The following is a 21,798-nucleotide window of genomic DNA, read 5'->3' as shown; positions in this document are numbered from 1 at the left end:
CTTTTGATATCTTTGGCTAAATTAAGGTTACATTAATCAAATGTATACAGTTTGGAAAGTTTATGTTCTTTAACACATGATTTCCAAATTATCATGATATGTATATATCACTTGAGCCAGTGCTTGAGTAAAAGACCTCTCTAGCCTGCCTGGTATTGGAAATTGCCAGTTGTAAAGCTACGTGAATCGCCTTTTTTTTTTTTAATTAAAAAATTTATTTTATTTTATTTTTATTTTAGAGAGCATGGAGGGAGAGGGGCAGAGAGAGAGGAAGAGAGAGACTCTTAAGCAGGCTCCACGTCTAGTCCTGAGCCAGACATAGGGCTTGATCTCACGACCCTGGGATCATGACGTGAGCCAAAATCAAGGGTCGGATGCTCAACTGTTTGCATTGAGGCACCTTCTTAATCTCTACCTGTCCCTCCTACTTCCTTCTCCCTTCCCTTCTGTCTTTCTCCTCTTCCTCTCTCCTCCCCCAACTCCTTTTCTCCTTCTGTCCTTCCTTTCAGTTATTTTTTATAGAGAAATAAAACCTGCCACTTCTTTTGAAAAATAGTTTTGCTAAACATTTTATAAAATGTGAATTGTAGATCCTTAAACAGTAAACCATTGCCTGATTTTCCTCATTAAAGTTCTCTTCAAACTTAGCATTAAACCTGCACAGTTTATATTTTTGGATTGTTCATGCTGTCCCCCCTGAGAGATAAGTGTTAATATTACTGTTCCCTAGTTCTAAATACAGACTCAAGCGTTCACTTTCCCTGATTTCATTTTTGAAACAAGAATCATCTTTTATTAGGATACTCAGATGTGCCAGCCTAATCACAGGCAAGCACTTATATTGGGAAAAAAAAATAGGAAATTTTAAAAATCTTTTCTGCTATACGAATCATCTGTTTTAAATTCATTATGAAAATAATAAAGCATTAAACATTAGAGCATAGTATGAAATGTGAAATTCTTCTTCAAGCTCATGGCTTAAATAATACTTCCCCCCCCCCCCAAATAATACTTTTAAGAAGTGTTTTAAAAAATTTTTCTGGGGGTGCCTGGGTGGCTCAGTTGGTTGAGCGACTGACTTCGGCTTGGGTCATGATCTCACGGTTTGTGAGTTCAAGCCCCGCGTCGCGCTCTGTGCTGACAGAGCCTGGAGCCTGCTTCCGATTGTGTGTCTCCCTCTCTCTCTCTGCCCCTCCCCCACTCATGCTCTGTCTCTGTCTCAGAAATAAACATCAAAAAACAATTTTTAAAAAAAAAATTTTTCTATAGTTGAAGAAAAAAAAAGGTTTCTGTGGGGTGTCTGGGTGGCTCAGTTGGTTAAGTGTCTGACTTCAGCTCAGGTCATAGTCTCGCAGTTCGTGAGTTTGAACCCTGTGTTGGGCTCTGTGCTGACAGTTCAAGAGCCTGGAGCCTGCTTCGGATTCTGTGTCTCTTTGCCCTTCTCCCACTTGCCCTCTGTCTCTCTCTCTCTCAAGAATAAATAAAAACATTAAAAATAGTAATAATAAAAAAAGAGGTTGGTGTTAATTCTCCCTCCAACTGTCAAGTAATTTACTTCACTCCTCTGTATAACTAAAAAAGAATTCTGAGCTGCTGTTGGAATTTTGGCAAAATGTATCTTACCCATTTTTAGATAGATATCCCTAAAGATTTATAGCACTTTCTTTTCCACTGTTTAAAATAAGTCATATGTATTAGTATAAAAATTATTTCGTATTATGAATTATAAATTTATAAATTATTGGTAATTGGTGTCCTATTCCAATAAGTGCTTTTCTAAATATATGAAATTCTCATTTACATTATAATACATGGGAATACATGGCCTTTAGCTTTCTTTTAATAGTGAAATAAATTTAAATAATTTTTTTTTCTATTTTTGTAAAGAAGAGAAACATCAATAATTCATCGTGCCCTTAATATTTTAACACTATTTCTTTTAGGCGCACAGTTGGATAAGATGGGATTCACAATTCTCAGAAAATGCATCAGTGCAGTTGAAACACGAGGTAACATGATAGAATCATTTTATTCATGAAAAGCTATAGGTATGTAAAATCTAAGAGTATTTAAAGTGCCTGTTGCATGGTTAAGTGTTGTAGAATGGAAGACGTCAATGCAAAATGTGTATGTACTCTGGGGGTCAGAGATTGAGCTGTCCATTTACTATGACAGCATGGGATTTTCCTTTGTGTTTACATTTATATTTCTCCCCAGCACTGAAGTCATTGCTGAAATGAGAACTATTTGAAGAATCAGCAGTGTTGGACAGCCAATCTGAATCCTTTTTTGTTCACCATTAGGGTAGTCTCATCTTCCATTGTCTTGTTGGCCTCTCTCTAAAATGTCAGCTTCATTGAGGTGTCATTTACATACGGTAAAATTCACTGACTTTAACTGTAGGAATTGGTGAGTTTTGACAAATGTGTACTGTTTTGTAGCTGCCACCATAATCATAGAAGATTCCTGGCTTTCCTCTCCCTGTTCCTTTATGTCCGTTTGCAGTCAATCTGCCTGCCCTCCCTCCTTGGCCCTTGGCAACCACTGAGCTGCTTTCTATCACTTTAGTTTGTTCCTTCTTTTTTAAAAACCATTTCATATAAAAGGAATCATGCGGTATAGAGTCTTTTGAGTCTGCTCCTTTATGTAGCATAATGCTTTTGAGATTCATCTTGCGGAGTGTATACCTAGTTCATTTCTTTTTACTGCTAGGTAGGATTTCATTACATGGATATACCACAATTTCTTTATTCATTCACCTGTTGATAAATATTTGGGTTGTTTCCATTTTATTTAAAAAAAAAATTTTTTTTTAACGTTTATTTATTTTTGAGACAGAGAGAGGCAGAGCATGAACGAGGGAGGGTCAGAGAGAGAGGGAGACACAGAATCTGAAACAGGCTCCAGGCTCTGAGCAGTCAGCATAGAGCCCGACACGGGGCTCGAACTCACGGACCACGAGATCGTGACCTGAGCCAAAGTCAGACGCTTAACCGACTGAGCCACCCTGGCGCCCCGGGTTGTTTCCATTTAAATTTAAGGAAAGCTAATCCCTCCCCCACTGAAAGTTTTTTCTTTATAATCCCTAAAAAACCCCCAAAAACCCAACAAAACAGGGTCCCTCTGCTTTGCAGCCATTGCAGCAGACTTTGGAGAAATGAAAGATTAAACATTACAAAACAGGCTGTTTCTGGAGGTGGAGTTTCTCTTTGTTTAGAGACCGAGTGAAGTATGGTTAAATGGATATTTCATTCACTCTCATGTAGAGTATCCCGGTCCCACTTTGGATGACTTTGTGGATGAAGCATTGTGTTCATGCTTTCTGTCAAAACAGGATTTTTGTCATGGAGCCATGTCAGAAATAAAAGTGTCGGATGACAGAGAAGTACCAGCCCTTTTATGATTAGGGGTTTGCGCATCGATAATAAAATCCCTAGCCATAGAAAGCCTTTTCTCATACACTGTCTTATGGTGGCAATTTGGTCTGTGGCAGATTTTCCTTCATCTGCCCTGAAGTTGAGCTGATAAATTTCTTCATTTTCCTAGTGTTTCACAAATTTCCAAAATTTGGAAAAAATACTGTGATTTTCATATCTCTCACTTCATCATTCATGTTTCTGTTTCTCCTGAGCTCCTGAAGTGAAGCGCCTTAATTTTATCACTTGTGTTTATTATTTTGATAAATTATGTTCTTTCCCCAAAGGATATGTTTTATACATACTTACTTCTGCCTGAACAGATTAAAATCTATCTAGAATGCTTTCTGATTGGTATATGTAGTTTTATGGAATGTTCTATACATTGAATGGAATATATATATATACATATATATATATACATACACACACACGAATCTGCATTGAATGTATTTTTATTGGATGTATTTTTATTATAAATATATAATTATTGGATATTTTTAACAGAAGAATGAGTCTACACAATTTAAGTTAGATTTTTATCATTTAAAAATAAACTAAAAGCATATGTTTTTCTTCTTTTTTTTAATGTTTGTTTTTTGAGAGAGAGAGAGAGAGAGACAAAGCGCAAGTGGGGCAGGGGCATAGAGAGAGGGAGATACAGAATCTGAAACAGGCTCCAGGCTCTGAGCTGTCAGCACAGAGCCCAACGCAGGGCTCAAACTCCTGCACTGGGAGATCATGACCTGAGCCCAAGTTGGACGCTTAACTGACTGAGCCACCCAAGTGCCCCATGTTTTTCTTTTTCAAATCTTTTGTCCTTAAAGGTTTTCCATTCCTGAATGAAGCCTTTTACTTTTAGTGAAATAATAGACTAATAATAGTGTTCAAAGAATCAGTGGTCAAATTATATTATCAAAAATGTTGAGAAACATTGTAGAATCTCTGAGGCTTTTACCCTAAATTTGTGAGTTCCTTTAAGGAATATTGCTGTCAATGATTTCCCACAAATCAGCTAGCATGACTAGTGATTTTCTTATGCTATAGGCATGGTTTGCCATACTTATTTTTTCATCAGGATAAAGCTAGTTTATGTCCTGTAACAAGAAACCCACAAGTCTCTGTGTCTGAAAACAATAAGAATTATTTCTCACTCAAGCACTCGTAGGAGGGTTTTGCTCATCACTAATACTTAGGCTTGAAGGTTCCTGGTTGTTTTTGTGAACCAAACAAGTCAAGGGATCCTGGCTGCCTTGCCAGAAGGAAACAATTCTGGAGTGCTTTGGACCTCCAATCAAAGTGGTCTGGGCTTGAAGCGAGTTAGGTTTGCTCATAACTAATTGGTCAGAAGAAGCCTCATGGTCATACTCGACCCCAAAGAGTCTAGGTTCAGCAACCCTACGAGGAGACTGGAAAACACACAGAGAGCTGGAAATCTTTGGGGAATAGCTTTAATGACTGCTGTGTGCCTGGTGGATCTGCATGCCTAAAGACCAGGGGCTTTTAATGAGATCTGACTGAAGAAGTATTTCGAATCACAGCTTGTAGTGTTTTAAACATGACCATCATTTTCTGAAAACTGCCCATTTCATGTGTGTGGGTTAAAACCATTAGTGTGCCTTTTTCCAAATATGTTTTTCTAAAAACGACTTTTGGCATTTTTATTGTCATCAATCTTATTTGTGACTTCACTGAAATATTTGAAAGCATCAGACAAATGTCTAAAATTTAGTGTCATCTGCAGTATCCTAAGAAAGTTAACATTTTTTTTTTTTTTTTTTAAATTTTTTTTTTCAACATTTATTTATTTTTGGGACAGAGAGAGACAGAGTATGAACGGGGGAGGGGCAGAGAGAGAGGGAGACACAGAATCGGAAACAGGCTCCAGGCTCTGAGCCATCAGCCCAGAGCCCGACGCGGGGCTCGAACTCACGGACCGCGAGATCGTGACCTGGCTGAAGTCGGACGCTTAACCGACTGCGCCACCCAGGCGCCCCAGAAAGTTAACATTTTTAGTGTACTAACATATCTTTGACAACATATACACCACATATGGAACTAATATGTATGTGACGCTAACATAGAACGGTAATACATGACACAAATAAAATATATGATAATCTATGTTAACACGTACAATATATGTTGACCTATACAGATGCTGACATCTTGACCTGAGTGGGACTATTTAAGCAGTTACTCTACTTTTGAGACGAGAACTAATCCCATTTCTCTACAACATCAGCATCAGTTAACAAATCATACTTGTCACTTTCATTGAGTTGTTTGCTCATGAAGTGAGGGTGTGTGTGGGAGTCAGATCAACTGATCTTTCAACCATTTACCAAATATTTGTAATTGGTATGTATTGGTTCTTAATCAATTCAGGCCAACTGACTACCTCTAGGAAATTATTGCTTATGTACATATACCAAGTTGAATGATTTCCTAAAGCTATTATTCTCAAATATTGCTGCACATTGGAATCATCTGGGATCTTTAAAGACTATAACCTGGCTCTCACCACCACCCACGTTCCCCCCCCCGCTCCCCCCCCCCCCCCCCCAGTCAAGTTTGACTTCCTGGCTGTCGGGTATGAACTGGGAAGTGGGATTTTTTTTCATTTAGTTTACTTTTCTATTTTGAGAGAGAAAGAGAGAGAGTACATAAGCGAGGGAGGGGTGAGAGAGGAGAAACAGAATCCCAAGCAGGCTCCATGCTATCAGCACAGAGCCCGATGTGGGTTCGAACCCATGAACTATGAGATCATGACCTGAGCCACGATCAAGAGTTGGATACTCAACCCACTCTGTTACCCAGGCACTCCTGGGAAGTGGGATTTTTTAAAATGTTCCCCAAGTGATTCTACTATGTAGTGAAGTTTGGGAACCACTGTCCTAATGGAAGGGTTGCTTGGTATTGACGAAATAGTTTGCACAATTGTTATCTTTATGTTTATAGTATCCAGCTATGTGGGGAGCTTTTTTTGTAACTTCTTTTTAAAAATAACCCAACCTAAACCCAAACAAACAAAAGAGAAAAGTTCTGCAGAAAATAGCATAATGTTCTTTTCCTTCCCTTAGTAACAGGTGACTTACCACCATTAAATCCTAGTTCTACCAGTATTAATAAATAAATACTGGTTAGTATTTATTGAGCAGTATTTATTTATTGAGCAATCACAGGGTGTACATAGCTTTGTTCTAGTCCTTTGGGACACATTAAAGGTTGTTTACATATAATGCTGGATACATTAATAGTAAACATAGAGATTTGTAATGTAAACATAACAGGTGATAAAATAAGTGTTACAAGGTTGCAAGGATTAAGAGAATTTGAATGCATGTTGATAGAATGAAGTGTACTTGATGTTATATAATTGAGGACTGTGGTTAAAAATAGGCTTCCTTAGATTTAAAGGATAGGAAGGTATATTGTGGAATTTAGAGACATCTTTGCAAAGCTGTGGAGACAGAGTATGGCCGAAACAAGCCAAATTTGATTGGAAAGGAAACATGAAAGTGTTGGTGGGAATGCAAACTGGTGCAGCCACTCTGAAAAACAGTATGGAAGTTCCTCAAAATGTTAAAAATAGAGCTTCCCTACGACCTAGCAATGGCCCTGCTAGGTATTTATCCAAAGGATACAAAAATGCTGATTCAAAGGGGCATATACGTCCTGATGTTTATAGCAGTGTTGTTAACAATAGCCAAATTATGGAAAGAGCTCAAATGTCCATTGACGCACGGATAAAGGAGATGTGGTTTATATATACAATGAAATATTACCCGGTGATCAAAAAGAATGAAATCTTGCCATTTGCAACAATGTGGATGGAACTAGAATGGATTATGCTCAGCAAAAAAAGTCAGAGAAAGACAAATGTCATATGATTTCACTCATATGAGTAATTTAAGAAACAAAACAGATGAATATGAGGGGGGAGGAAAAATAAGATAAAAAGAGAGAGGGAGGCAAACCATACGAGACTCTTAAATATAGAGAACACACTGAGGGGTGCTAGAGGGGAGGATGGGGGGGATGGGTTAAATGGGTGATGGGCATTAAAGAGGCACTTGTTGGGATGAGCACTGGGTGTTCTATATAGGTGACGAATCACTAAATTCTACTCCTGAAACCAATAGTACACTGTATGTTCACTAACTTAAACAAAAGAAAGGAAGCATGAAGAAACAGCATCAAAGCAGTACTGAGGCATTTGCATTTAATTGTAAAGGAGCTGGGTAAGTGCTAGAGGGTGGTGGATAGCAGAGTAGGAGGCTTAGAAAGATAAATATGAAAATTAGTATTGGCAGCCGTGTGTGGGATGACTTGGTGCACAGGAGCCTCAGAATTCTGTCTAGGCTGGAGGATTCAGTAGATGAGGTAGCTGATTTAGGATGGTCGATTTGGGCAGTGGGGTCAGATAGCATTGATGCATCCAAATAATTTAGCAGATCATCACATTTAGCAGTTGGTCATACATACAGGATCAGAGTTCTGTAAGGAATTTCACCTTCAGATTTTAGTTTGGAAAGCAAAGGATATCAAGGAAACTTATGGGTCCATGGCAGACATGTTGACATGTGTCAGAATCACCAGGGGGTGCTTCTTGAAAATGCAGATTCCTGGGTTCAATCAGTTCTGTTGAATCAGAATCATTGGTAACTGGGCCTCTGCTGTAGACAGTGTGAGTTCCAATAAGAATAGTCCAGTGGAGACAGGAATTTTCTCATCTTTTGGTTTTAGAGGGTAGAAGAAGCCATGATGGTTTCCTGAGAGAGTTTATGAGGGCCCTGGATCATGGATCCATGTAGCTTTTGGGATCATGAGAGTGAGCATAGCAGATGTAGGGTAGACCTGCATCCTAAAAAGAGGGGTTGAGAGAAGAAATAACAAAATGGCTCATAGTGGCCAAGTCTCTGTGTCAGAAGCCAAGGGTATTTCGGATTTCACATAGTTTGTAGGTGGATCCAAGGCATATTCTGAAGTATTCATGGCACCTGTCACTCATCATCCTGTGCTTCATCGCCAGTCTCTCTACCTGCTATTTCAGATGACGACTCGTTTAGTGCCCTAGTGCCTAGTGCCCTGTAGCAGTTTGTTCCTTTGTGGGAAGCACCTGATTATTCTCAAAATAGTTTTATACAACATATCCTCCATTGTCTGGGCTGAAAACCATGCAGCCACCATGTGTCTGTGGCTCCCTCAGGATGGACAATATGATGGGCTCATTCTTCTCCTTTGCCCCTCCTGGATCTCTGAATCACCATTGACTCAGGGCTTCCTTGAGGACTTAGCACATAAGCTGCCTTCTGAAGGATGAGGGAGGAATTGACCAGATGCATGGGTGTAGGGTTTCAGGAAGGATTTTGGCAGAGGAAAAGGTGGGGTTGAAGTGTAGATGTTTGAAAGAACATGATGCACCTGGGCCCTAGAAGTCCTTGGCAAGACTGGAGGAAGAGAGGTACTTTGATTACTCTGCAGAAGCTGCACCTCTCTGTTGGCTGATGGGAGCTGTCAGGCTTACACTCCACAGTGGTGCAGTGAAATAGGCACTTTGGAAAGATTCTTAACCCCTTGGACCCTCAGTTTAAAAGAATGTGACTAGGAAGTTCATTCACACTGCTTACCTACCCCCATGTTTGTGAGGATTAGAGCTAATTTTTTTATATAGTAGAATATTTATTAAATGTATTGTTTCAATTTCCCCTTTCCATCCTTCCCTTGAAGTGCTTTCCTTGTGAGAAGGAATTTCCTCATTTGGCAGTTATATTGTCTGATATTGTTTTTTTTTTTTAATTAACATTTATTTATTTATTTCTGAGAGATAGGGAGAGCACATGCACAAGTGAGAGAGGGAGACAGAGGATATGAAGCAGGCTCTGTGCTGAGCATAGAGCCTGTTATGGGGCTCGAACTCAGGAACTGTGAGATCATGACCTGAGCCAAAATCAAGAGTTGGCCACTTAACCAACTGAGCCACCCATGCTCCCCTCTGATATTGTTAGTTATATGATATATTTATTTTGTTTCGGAAACTTTATGGTTTTCTTGGAGTGAAGAAAATGTCTTATTTCTGCTTTGCCTTTGCTTGCCTCTTATTTCTCAGTATAGTCTGTGTCTTTCATACACAGAACTCAATAATCAATTGTGTTTTGCTTGAGTATTCAGAGATTTGACTAAAAGCCACATTATGTGTTCCAGCAATTGGTAAAATTATTGGAAGGATTTCTTCTGTGTGTGGTTAGGATTAGTATTTTCAAGTAACATAGGTAGGATTGGATTTCTGTTCTTTGCAAATTTATGTCGGCATCTTTCTGAATTATAGGTAGTAGTTTAGACATAGATACGTCATGTTACCTGTTGAAGAATTTTCTGGTTTCAGAGCTTGAAGAGTTAATTCCATGATTTCCTTAAGTAAATTACTCCTGTTCCTATAGAGGGGCCAACTCCCATGACCAGTACACTGAGTTTTTTCTGGAACTGCATGACGTCTGGTTTTGCCGAAGCATGCGTTGTAAAATATACAAAAACAAATAAGACTCTAGCTTAAAAACTTCTTCTGGTTGCTATTTTTTAAATAGTCACCGTGATTTGAAACTAAATTTGTATGCCACTTTTGTTTAGGAAGTTTCTCTTTAAAGATCTTCCATATGTGAATAATTTGAATATTCACTTTAATTTCTAGAGAATGGCATTAAAATATCGGTCTAGGCAAGCTGTCAGTTATCCAGTTGAGCACTGTAACAAGCTGTGAATTCATGGGATAGAAGTAGGAAGCCACGTCTAAGACGTGTCAGTCTTTGACTTGTCGTATGTAAAAGTGAGATTCTCTTTCTTTGAAAAGCAAAGTTTTAGGTTTTTGGAAAATCTTTTTGAAGTTGGCTTGAGGATTTTTCCACTTCTGAAACACCTCTGGAATTGTGTGGGGGTCTCAAGATGGGCCTGGTAGAAGATGATACTGTATAGTTTCAGTAGGAAGGAAGATGCCCAAGATGAACTTGCAGCATATTTTACCATTACTGGACATTAATCTTAAGTTGCTGAGGGCAAATTACATGCAAAAATGGAGAAAATAAAGAACAGCTGTCCCCAGAAAATTTACAGCAAGTAAACTTGAATTTTTCCCTCACTGTCTCTTTTTTAATCATAATGGGTGTGAGATGGGAGTGGGTGGATAACAAGAGGACAGTCTTATGTGGGAGGGAATTAGAGAGTCTTGTGGTGTCTGCAGAAATGCAAATGCAAAACTGAAATCCTAAATTCAGGCGAGTCAGGATTATTCATTTTCTTAATTAGTAATCTTATTTGTTTTAAGAACAAGTAAGCTTCCAAAGCTATTAGTTTCCAAATGAGTGGTTGACAACAGTTAATAGGGAAAAATGGTTAAACTATCCTGCTAGAGAGTAGGCATGCTAGGTTTTGTGTGTTCAGTTCAGATTCTGACGAGGTCCATGGCATTTTTATTGCAAGGCTCTGTCAACACTTTTAGCATAGTGGTGAATAGCATGAGCCCAAAGGTCAGTCTGGATTGGAATCTCTTTCACCACTTACTAGCTCTGCAACCATGGCACGTTAGTTACTTGACGCCCTGTGACCTGATTTGATCATGTGTCTCATGGGATAATGGTGGCAACTCCTTTGAGGGCTTGTGAGGATGAAAAGAGAGTGCTTGGGACCTTGGCACCTATTGAGTGCTCAGTAAATGTGAGTCACTTATTTAGAGATCCATCTGTTAATTGAGGCCAGTCACAATTAAGTAGTTCCGTTATTGATTCAAGGCTCTGGGAGCACTTTTTTTTTTTTTTTTAAATAGTAATTTACATAGGGAAATAAATCACTTGAGTTCACTTTAGCAATTTCATTTGGCACTTGCAACATGCAGCAAAAGTAACTGCTTTGGAATTTCAGTCTTCTGTTCCTCAGTGTCTTGTGGACACTGGAGCAAGAAACCGGCCAGGAGGTGGTGAAGAAAGGAAGGATGCTCAGGAACAAGACCATGGCTTTTGGATTACGTCAAGCTTCCCCCTCCACATCCCCTCCCTGTCCCCCGCCCCCCCAAAAAAAGAGATTGCCCGGAGTTGCCTAGAATTGGTTTAGTTCCTGATGCTGCAGCTGTTCTGAGGTAGAGAGACCGATGGCAGCAGTGAGACTCTTAGACTTTTCCTGATGTTCTGATTTCTGTAGAGAAGGGAAGAAAAAGAGTGGCAAAAAACGACAGCCAACTTTGCCTTGAGTTTGAGTCTCTTTTTCTGTTTTACGTTAAGTAAAATTTTGTGACCACTTAAGCTTGAGCTACATGAGTGAATTTAAAAATAAAATGTACTTTTATTTAGCTGTCTCATCCGTTCCAGCTTATTTAATACTTACGTATTCTTCGACATGCACGTGTTACATGGGCTTTAGTCAATTCTTTTGGGGTGTTTCCTACAGGAAATATATTGGAGGAAAAAATGGTGGAGATATGGTTCCTTTTTCTTAAAAATTAGTTTCAATCTAGTTTCAAGGCAGTGAAGGCCTCTGATTTCATGCTTTCATGTGAACAAGTTATTTTGTATAGTTTCATGCATGCTAGTAGAAGACCCAAGACTCCTGGATCAGAGATGAAGGACAGTTTATTACTCTCAGTAGTCAGAATATAAATTTTGTGTTGGTCTCTAATTCCTAAGGGTACTGCAGAGAAGGTCAGGTGATACCTGCCCGCACAATGGGTCATATTACAAGAGAAAAACTCTGAGCTTAGGAAACTTGACTCTTACTATGGCTGACAAGTATGCCTGGCTTTTGTTCTAGATGGAGACACTATCTCTATTTTCCAAGGCTGCAAGCAAACCTGTTCTTTGCTCTAGAGTGAGATACTGGAACAGATGGTGTTCACCCGCCCTGGGGTGTTGCTGGCAGAGGGGGTGGATGGCTATGATGTGTTAAGATGCTTTGTGAGCAGTCGAGGCCAGAGTGTGGTAGATCCCAGGCACTGTGCTGCATGTTGCCTCAGTGCTATAGGCAGAGGTGAGACGTTGACAGATTTGAGCAGGGGTATGTTCAGATCTTTTAATGGGAGTTGGGTGGGATGGGGAGATGGCAGGCAAGATGGCTGGTTGGATTTTAGAAATAATCCAGATAAAGCTGATGGAGGTTTAAACTAGGGCACTGATAGTAGAAAGAAGGGATGGATAGGATGAGAGACTTGGCAGAAAAACAGAATCTGATGACATGTTGAATATAGAAGGTAGGGAAAAGGGAAGATAAAAACTGTAAGCTTCCCAACCAAGGTAGTTGAAGACATCTTTAGCCAAGACAGAGAATGCAAGAGGAGCAGTAGGTTTGGGAGGAATATAGGTTGGTTTTTGATATTGTGAATTCAGAGTGCCTGTCCTGTGACATTTCTGTCAGAAATAAAATGAAGGCAATAGAAGAGATGGTGGGCATCATTTTTTAGAGAGGTGAAGTTTTTTTCTTCTCTCTTTTCTTTGTTTCTCTTTTCTTTTTTTCCTTTTTTTTTTTTTTTTTTTTTTTTTTGAGAGAGAGAGCATGAGCTGGTGGAGGGTGGGGCAGAAAGAGAGGGAGAGAATCTTAAGCAGCTTCTACACCCAGCATGGAGCTTAACGCTAGGCTCACTCTCACAAACAATGAGATAGTGACGTGAGCTGAAATCAAGAGTTGGACACTTAACCGACTGAGCCACCCACACACCCCGAGAGGTCAAGTTTTGAGTGTCAGAAAGTCTTGTCAGGTGGATGGTGAGGGAAGAAAATAATGGGGGACAAAGGGCAGAATATTTGGGGATCTTTGCCTTTAGAGAATATGAGGAAAAAGAATAATTAAGGAGACATAGCACAGTTACAGGGTCAGAGGAGAACCCAAGACTGTGGTGTAAAGGAATCCAGAAGAGGGGTAATTTCAAAGAGGAGGAAGTCATACCTGTGTCACCTGCTCTACAAAGTTCAGGGAGGAGGAGGACCAAAAAAAAAAAAACAAAAAACCATTTAAGGACTGGGAAGCAAGAAGCTGGAGAATAGCCAGGCTGTACAGGTTGTACTTCTCACAAGAACCCTATGAGACAATGATATTTTCCATTTTCCATGAGCATCTGAAGCCAAGAGACATGATTTGACTTGTATAAGTCTCAGCTAGAAGGTATCAGACTACAACTCAAATCCAAGGCTGAGTTTTTAATGCTGGTGCTCTCAACATCAATGAACACAAGGAGATGGAGACTATAGGCTGATTTTGGAGGATGCTGGAGATGAACAATATAATACAGACAAATACTTAAAAGAATAGAGGAAGTGTGAAACTGTAGACAGTAGGAAAGGGAAGCTGGGAGGGAAGACTTAAATGTCATTCTCTGAATTGCTCCTCCAGACTTGAGATGAAGCCATTCTAAAGTCATACCTTCTTCTTTCCATACTGGCTCCATCATGGACCTTTGAAGGGGTACCATCAGCCCAAGAAAGATTTATCCCCTTTGCTGAGAATCTATGTAATACCTTGGAAAGTCTCTTTATAGAAAACATTATGTCAGTGTGGAATCTGCATCTGACCGTATTTAAAATCCTAATAACAAATGGCATTTTATATTTTCTGAGTATTTCATGTACTCTAGCTCACACAGTCCCTACAAAACTCAGTAGGTGGTTGAGATCTATCTTGTTTCTGAGGGATCTGTGGCATGGAACGTTAAGGGTAAACCTGCCACAGTTCACACAGCCTATAAAGAGGCAGAGCTGCGATTCGGAACCGGGTCTCCATATTCAACGTCAGAATTCACCCATGGCAGGAGAGTAAGGTGAGAGGAAGAGTTGGTTGACAACTCCACTTAGTGGTAATAGGGGAGCTGAATTCTGCTAGGAGGCCCGGGGACTGTGACACACTCCTTTCCCCAAGGTTTACACTGAGAGGAAAGATCGAAGGGCACATTGAATGAGTGGTAGATCTGTTAGATGTGGGACAGAAAGACATCAGACCTCGAGAGAGTTTGGGGCCCTGAGTGTTATTAATGGAAGAGGAAACTTCCTGGTAGTCAGTAGTTTCTCACTAGCCCTGCTGGAGGCTTCCTGCCCACTGGCTTGGGTGAATTTATACCAGAAATAGCAGCAAGTCTAGGGGTTGTCTGGTCCGAAGCAAAAATGCTTTCCTCTCATGTGGGCTAGCTGCATGGAATGTTGGGAATATACAGTCTGTTCTGACCCAAATACCAAGGTAGCAGCTAATAAACCAAAAACCCTTTGTATTTGTGACTTGGAATGAAAGAATGAGTCTTAGAGTCAAGCCTAGATGTGTCTGAAAAGTCCTGGAATGAGAACTTCATCACAAAAGTACTGGTTTAGACCTGGAATTGGGTATTTGCCTTGTACTTTGTCCCCACTTTTCACTTATGCTGGGATGGGATGCAGTAATGAAAGTGATGTGACAGGCAGACTCAGTGGGCATAGCTGCCCTCATGTACCAAACTGTTGGAGTTCTGAGCTCTCTGGTTGGTTGGGTATAGGAAGATCATGTGAATGAAATCATGAGACCTGTCCTCAAAGTGTCTGCTGGTGAGGAGGCTATCCATCATAATACAGAAGTGGGTTAATCTAAAAAGAACATGTAGAGGCCAACATGAAAGTGGAAGCAAGACTTCATAGGAAGGAAAAGTGCAGAGTAGTTCCTGATACGTAGTAACTGTCAATAATATTTTTATATCTGCCGCCCAAATAATCATCATCTAGGGGAGAAATTCCAAACGTTATCAGCGAACAGAAATGTCATATTTTCCGTGAGCCATTCATATTGAATAAATTTTGACACTCAACATGTGCTTTATTTTTATAAATTAGGCTGTAGACTTAGGGCAATTTGTATATGTAGTGTACCTAGCTGTTTTGATACTAATTTTGAATCTTATGCTCAATTAAAGTTTGTAATAGTGCTTGGTATGTGAGGCTCATGCGCTTTACACACGGTGTGTCCTTTGATTTCCATGACCATCCCATGCCATCATTAACCTCATTTTTCAGGTAATGAAGCTGGGGCAGGGAGAGAATGAGTGACTTGCCAGGTTGTACAACCAGAAGGTGGTAGAGTTGGAAGTTTCCAGGATATGAGTAACCTTAACTTGTAATAATTTATATCTTACAAATTTAACAAAGATGTGTTTACTGAATATGCTTTTTTTTTTTAAAGTTTATTTATTTATTTATTTATTTATTTATTTAGAGAGAGCGAGCATGCACAAATGGGAGAAGGGGCAGAGAGCTAAAGAGAGAATCCTATGCAGGCTCCACGCCATGAGCACAAAGCCTGATGTGGGGCTTGATCTCACTGACCATGAGATTATGACCTGAGCCAAAATCAAGAGTCAGATGTTTACCTGACTGAGCCACCCAGGCGCCCCTACTTTTTTGTTTTTTTTGTTTTTTTTTTTTTTTGAAGTGAGGGGACTAAGATCTAGAAATGTTGAAATGTTACTATCATCTGCAGTTAATCTTCTGTTTCAGGGCTTAAAAATTGTTTCTTACCCTGCTTTTTCCTAGTATTTAATACACTTTAAGTATTAAAAATAATACATTCTTCTTCCAAAATTTTAGAATTCTTTAAATACGGTACCTTAATTTATGGTATTGAATGTTATGTCCCTTTGATGGAATAGAGCAAATGATGCTTGGTTCTGTCTGCTTATACTTAAAAATAATTTAACTTAAATGCATGTTTTTGATAGAACCTTAGAATATTATGAATTGTCCAGTATCTTGGAAGGTAGTCTTTGTGTATGAACCTGTTTATTTTTGTGTAACTCAGTGCAGTGGATAGTCTGGAAAGTGATGATTGTATTTACACAGACATGTAAATAGAATGTTTATTGGGGATTTGTTATAAATATACATAAAGGACACATTATCAAATCTTTGTCATTTACCTATGACCCGAAGCAATATTTATGAGCCTTATCATTTGCTATTTTTGGAGTCACCTTTATAGCATTTCGTTCTTAGCCTTGTTGCTGGGTTATTTTCTCATAAGCTTTTCCTAATCATTTTACGTATAGTGCTTTCTTCCTTTTATTTTCAAGACCCACTCCAGGTTAGTTAATATTTATAATTGTATATAAATGTATTATTATAAAACATTTACAATTATGATTGATATTTATGCATAAAATTGTGTGTTCATTACATAGCTCAAAGGAGAATTTGTCTTTGCAGTGCTGGTGGGATATATAAACAAATTTGCATTTATGCGTGTGTGTGTGTGTGTGTTTATGTGTGTGTGCTGTATTACTGATGACATGTGGCAGACTTTTGATGTAAATCTTGTGAATATGAACCTGACATTGATGACCTTTCATCCCTGTTGTAGACAGACAAAAGTGCAAATAAATGATTCAGTCCTGCCACAAATATTGGTCAATTATCTCATTCCATGCCAAGCACTCTACTGGTTACTAAATGAGAACTGACTGAATGTTAGTTTATGGACCCATAGCATATGGTCACTGATTTCTGTAGAATCATATACCTGGATAATTTTTTAAAATAATTTTGTACGTATCGCCATCAAAAGTCTAAGTTTCATTTTGAGTCTTATTCCTTTATAATGTTATATTTGTCTTTTCTACTTACAAATAACCTTTTCTGTCTCTTTTTATTTTCTTTCTATATCCTTTTACTAATCACTCATCAACTTACGAATGACTTATTCAGTTTATTAATTTATCTGATTCACTGGTTAAATGTATACCATGTACTGAGGATCATGCAAGATATTAAGAGTCCCTGAGTTATCAGGTATGGGTTCTGTTCCCGAAGCCAGAAAGGAAAGATGAGACGTTGTGGCTGGGTTGGTTGCTCTCTCCCAAGTTGCTCTTTCTTTTAATTTTAATTGTCTTTTAAATTTTATCCTGTCTTCACTGTATTCTACCTCGGTGCTTAAAATATAAGTACACGATAATTTTTATGAAATTAATAGGAATTTAAATGTTACACAATTTCTAGCCTGTTATCGCCTCATTTATTTCCAAATTCTCCTTCCTTCTGTTCTTCATTGACCTTTCCTGTGTGTGTGTGTGTGTGTGTGTGTGTGTGTGTGTGTGTGTTGATTACCTGTCTTCTCTCTTCTACCTCCTTTACTCTAAATGCCACTTCCTGTTTTCTTCTTACTCAACAAACTTTTTTTGCCAGTTGTGGCCATGTTAGCCTTTGCCCCCACCTCTGTTGTTTAACTGAATTTAGCCACCCTCTTTGGCTTTATTTTCCTTTTGTATCTGATTCTTTTATTGTTCCAGAGCATCTTATTTTCTCTTTTGCTTCTCTAGCCCACCTGCCAGGGCCTCTGAGTGCCCACTGGTGTTAGGTAGTTCTGTGCAGGTGTTTTGTGGAGTGGAATAGACTGGTTCTGGCAGCATCATCTGGGTTCCAAGAGGGAGACTGTGGGGCAGAGATGATGATGAAAGTTGACTCATTTCCTTTTTTTGACTTTCTCCTCGAGAAAGATGTGGCTGGTATTCAGTGACAGGACTGTGTGAGATTGGAGGAGACAGGCAGTGGGAAGTAAGACACGTTTGATTTCATCTTGTCCACTTTGCCCAGGGACAGCTGTCATCAGCTGCTCATCACTGTAATGGAGAGCACTTACCCTCCTGATCAGAAACAGCCTTATTTATTAAAAGAAAAAGAAAACAAAAACAAAAACAAAAATAAAACTTTGGGCCTATAGCACTTTGACCAGATGAAAAATTTTTGTTAAAAGTTAAAAAGTGTTGTAGTAATAACATCAGGGAATATTGCTACCCGAGAAAAATCATAGTAAGTTGGATATTTTAACTTTGTTTTTAGCTCCTAATTATAATGTCTGTTTTGGCCCAAGGTCAGTCTCTATCTGTAGTTCCAAATTAATTCCAAGACCCTAGCCATATCTTTTTTGTACTCAACTATTCCACGTGAGGCACCATGAAAGCTATTAAAAACAAAACCCAAGATTGACCTAGTATCTTTCCATGTCTCTGTGTATTTGGAAAGAGAAGGTAGAACACAGGTCCTCAATTCTTAATCTGAAAATCATGAGGTTGGGTGTGTTTTAGAAAGCGTATGTGACGTAAGGTATACTGCATGTCACATCTCCAGATGTGTGGACATACTTTTAACATAGTTAATTAGAGTATTCACAATGAGCGGGGGAATATACAAACGTAAATAATCTGATGTCAGGTCAAGCATTCAGACTTTGATTTTGGGAATTGTGAATAAGAGATTGTGGGCTTGTTTTAAAATGTATTCAAGTGTTCGGAGGAGTTAATTATGAGTTATGTTCAGGAAAAGGGAATATCAACTGTAGGCTGGTGTTAGACAAGGTGGGATTTTATCTGGTTTTGAAGGTCTGGATGGGATTCAATTTGCTCACTGTTGAACCTCTGGCAGCTAGAACGGCACCTGGCACATATTTGATGAATAAATATTTGACAGATGAGTAATTTGTGGAGAGAAGGCGGAAGAACATTTCTGTCCGAGGAGATGACCTGGAGGGAGGAGTGAAGGGAGTGAATTTGGTGACTTGTGGGTGATAGTCCAGGGTTTGCTCTGGTTGAGGTGAATACTCCACAATAAATGTGGGTAGGTGAGGTAGGGCCCATTGTAGATATTTGTGTATTTATGCCTTACCTACTACTTCAACAGAGGAATCTAGACTGGATCTGAGTGATGGCTTACTCTTAAATGGGGATGGCAGAGAATTTAGATAATCAGTGTGGTTTGAAAAAGGAAAAGAAAAAGAAAAAATGATGTTCAGAATGAATTATAGTCGTGTGTGCTTCCCTACAGGGGTGTCTTAATAAATATGTGTGTATAAAACTCAAGACTGTGTTGAAGAAGCAGAGATGAGTCTGAATGTGAAAAAATTGTGCACATTGACCTAGTGAATTTGGAAAGTGACAGAGAGGAAGTCAAAGAAAATTTCCAAATTCTTTTATGAACTTTATTTTTTTTTCAACATTTATTTATTTTTGGGACAGAGAGAGACAGAGCATGAACGGGGGAGGGGCAGAGAGGGAGACACAGAATCGGAAACAGGCTCCAGGCTCCGAGCCATCAGCCCAGAGCCTGACACGGGGCTCGAACTCACGGACCGCGAGATCGTGACCTGGCTGAAGTCGGACACTTAACCGACTGTGCCACCCAGGCGCCCCAAAAATTTCCAAATTCTATTACGTGGTGATTAGAAATAGTGACTCCTTGGGCTGAAAGGGGAAAATGTGGAAGAGAAGCTGGAGAGACTGATAAACTCACTCATATGACTTGGCATAAGGATTGGTTCCTATTCTTCAAATGTATTTATTTGTTGTCTTTTAAATGATGTGTGTATGTTCAGAGATATAAAGTATGTTTCAGTTTTCTTAATTCAGACCTTTTTAAGGATGTAACAAGAAACAAAATCCTATGTGACGTGTGTGTGTGTGTGTGTGTGTGTGTGTGTGTGTGTGTTACATGCTGTTTCTAAGCTGCTTTTATATGAGGTTTATTTAAATTTCATCTTAAAAATGTAGAAACTGTGTTGAGTAGCATCAATCCCCCCTTGCACCTTTCATTATGCATTAGCAATTAACTCAGCTTCTCTCAGGTTGATGAATTTGAACTTGATCAATTATCTGATAGTAATTACCAGCACAGAGTGATGATTATTGCTGAGGTAACATTCTTATTTCATTTCTCTGTGCATTTCAGGCATGTCTCAAAGATGCACGTTTGCTTGACTGCAGAATATGACTTGCTCTTTTGGCTTCTGGCACTGAGGTCAAACTATTTTAGGTTTTTTAAATGGAGTAGTATTGAAAAACAGTCCTCTGATATTTTAAACTCTGGACATGGCCTTCTGGCTTCTAGGAGAAGGAAGGAATGAGGCCCAGTCTTTTCTCCCATAGCAGGCTCAAAATCTGATTTTTGTGTTTCTTGACAATTTCGTTTCTTTTTTATCAACTCCTGGCAGGGCTGACCTGAATTTGTTTCCCTCTCTTGGAGTCTGTGAGCTTCCCCATCAGGAAGGTGCCTCTCTGCTGCTTTGATTCTTTAGCATTCAAAGCATCTTTAGAACAGATATGTGTAGACTGAAGGGCTAGCCTTTGCTCTTCTGGTTCTTTGAGCTCTGTTGAGATAATTAAGAGACAAGGTGTATGTGTTTGCTTGGATTGCCATAATAAAGTCCCACAAACTGGGTGGCTTATACAACAGAAATGTATTTTCTCAGAATTCTTGGGGCTAGAAATCTGAGGTCCATGTGTCAGTAGGTTGGCTTCTTTGGAGGGCCCCTGTCCTTGGTTTGTGGGTGACTGGCTTCTCTCTGTGTGTGTCCCAACTTCTTTTTTTTTTGATGTTTATTTATTTTGAGAGAGAGATTTAAAAAATTTTTTCTTATTTATTCTTGAGAGACAGAGAGTCAGACAGAACATGCATGGGGGAAGGGCAGAGAGAGAGGGAGACACAGAATTGGAAGCAGACTCCAGGCTCCCAGCTATCAGCAAAGAGCCTGATGCACGGCTCGATCTCACAGACCACGAGATCATGACCTGAGTTGAAGTTCGACACCTAACCGACTGAGCCACCCAAGCGCCCCAAGGATTGGTTTCTTCTGAGGGCCATGGTTTGTAGGTGACCATCTTCTCCCTGTGTGTCCCGACCTCTTTTTTTTTGTAAGTGTTGATTTATTTTGAGAGAGAGAGAGAGCAAGCAAGAAAGCAAGGGAAGGGGGGAGAGAGAGGGAGAGAGAATCCCAAGCTGGCTCTGTGCTGTTAGTGCAAAGCCAGACATGGGGCTCAAACTCACAAACCACAAGATCATGACCTGAACTGAAATCAACACTTGGGCGCTTAACCGACTGAGCCACCCAGGTGCCCCCCCAACTTCTTATAAGAACATTAAACATACTGCTTTAGGACCTACCCTAATGACATAATTTCAACTTAATTACCTCCTTTAAAGACCTTATTTCCAAAGACGGTCAAATTCTGAGGGTAGTGAGGGTTAGGACTTCAACATATGGATTTGGGGGGATGCAAAATGTAGCATATACAAGACAAATGGGACATTTGAGAAGCTTAAAAAATTATTAAGGAGAAATAAATGAAAGGCAAAATAGAGAAAAGGAAAATGAAGACTTGCTTTTGCAAGTAGTGATAAGAGCTTTTATGTGTGCCATGTGTTACAATTGATAGTACATGTCTTGGTATCGTCTCAGTGTTTTCCCCCCACCAAACACAAAGTGCAAGGTGCTGTCCTTGATCTCAGATACATCATCGAGACTCAGGTCTCCCATCTTGCCCATGATCTCAGAGCTCAGGAGTGACTGAGTCTTGACTGGAAGCCAGCCCTTTGGACCCTGTCTGGTCTTTTCATCACCCATGTGAGTAGAT

General features: G+C 39.5%; 1 protein-coding gene across 3 annotated transcripts in view; it reads left to right on the top strand.

The window, feature by feature from the left end:
* Nucleotides 1-21,798, top strand: part of ARHGAP10 (Rho GTPase activating protein 10) — a 325,048-nt gene that overhangs the window by 170,538 nt on the left and 132,712 nt on the right. For all 3 annotated transcript variants that reach the window (XM_045466135.1, XM_045466157.1, XM_045466146.1), the window contains one exon: nt 1,944-2,009. In XM_045466135.1, the coding sequence (XP_045322091.1) occupies nt 1,944-2,009 (66 nt within the window). The remainder of the gene's footprint in view (nt 1-1,943; nt 2,010-21,798) is intronic.

This window comes from Leopardus geoffroyi, chromosome B1 (assembly GCF_018350155.1).
Source record: "Leopardus geoffroyi isolate Oge1 chromosome B1, O.geoffroyi_Oge1_pat1.0, whole genome shotgun sequence".
Lineage (NCBI taxonomy): Eukaryota > Metazoa > Chordata > Mammalia > Carnivora > Felidae > Leopardus > Leopardus geoffroyi.
Note: the sequence above shows the minus strand (reverse complement) of the source record. Positions and strands in the feature narration are given on the sequence as shown.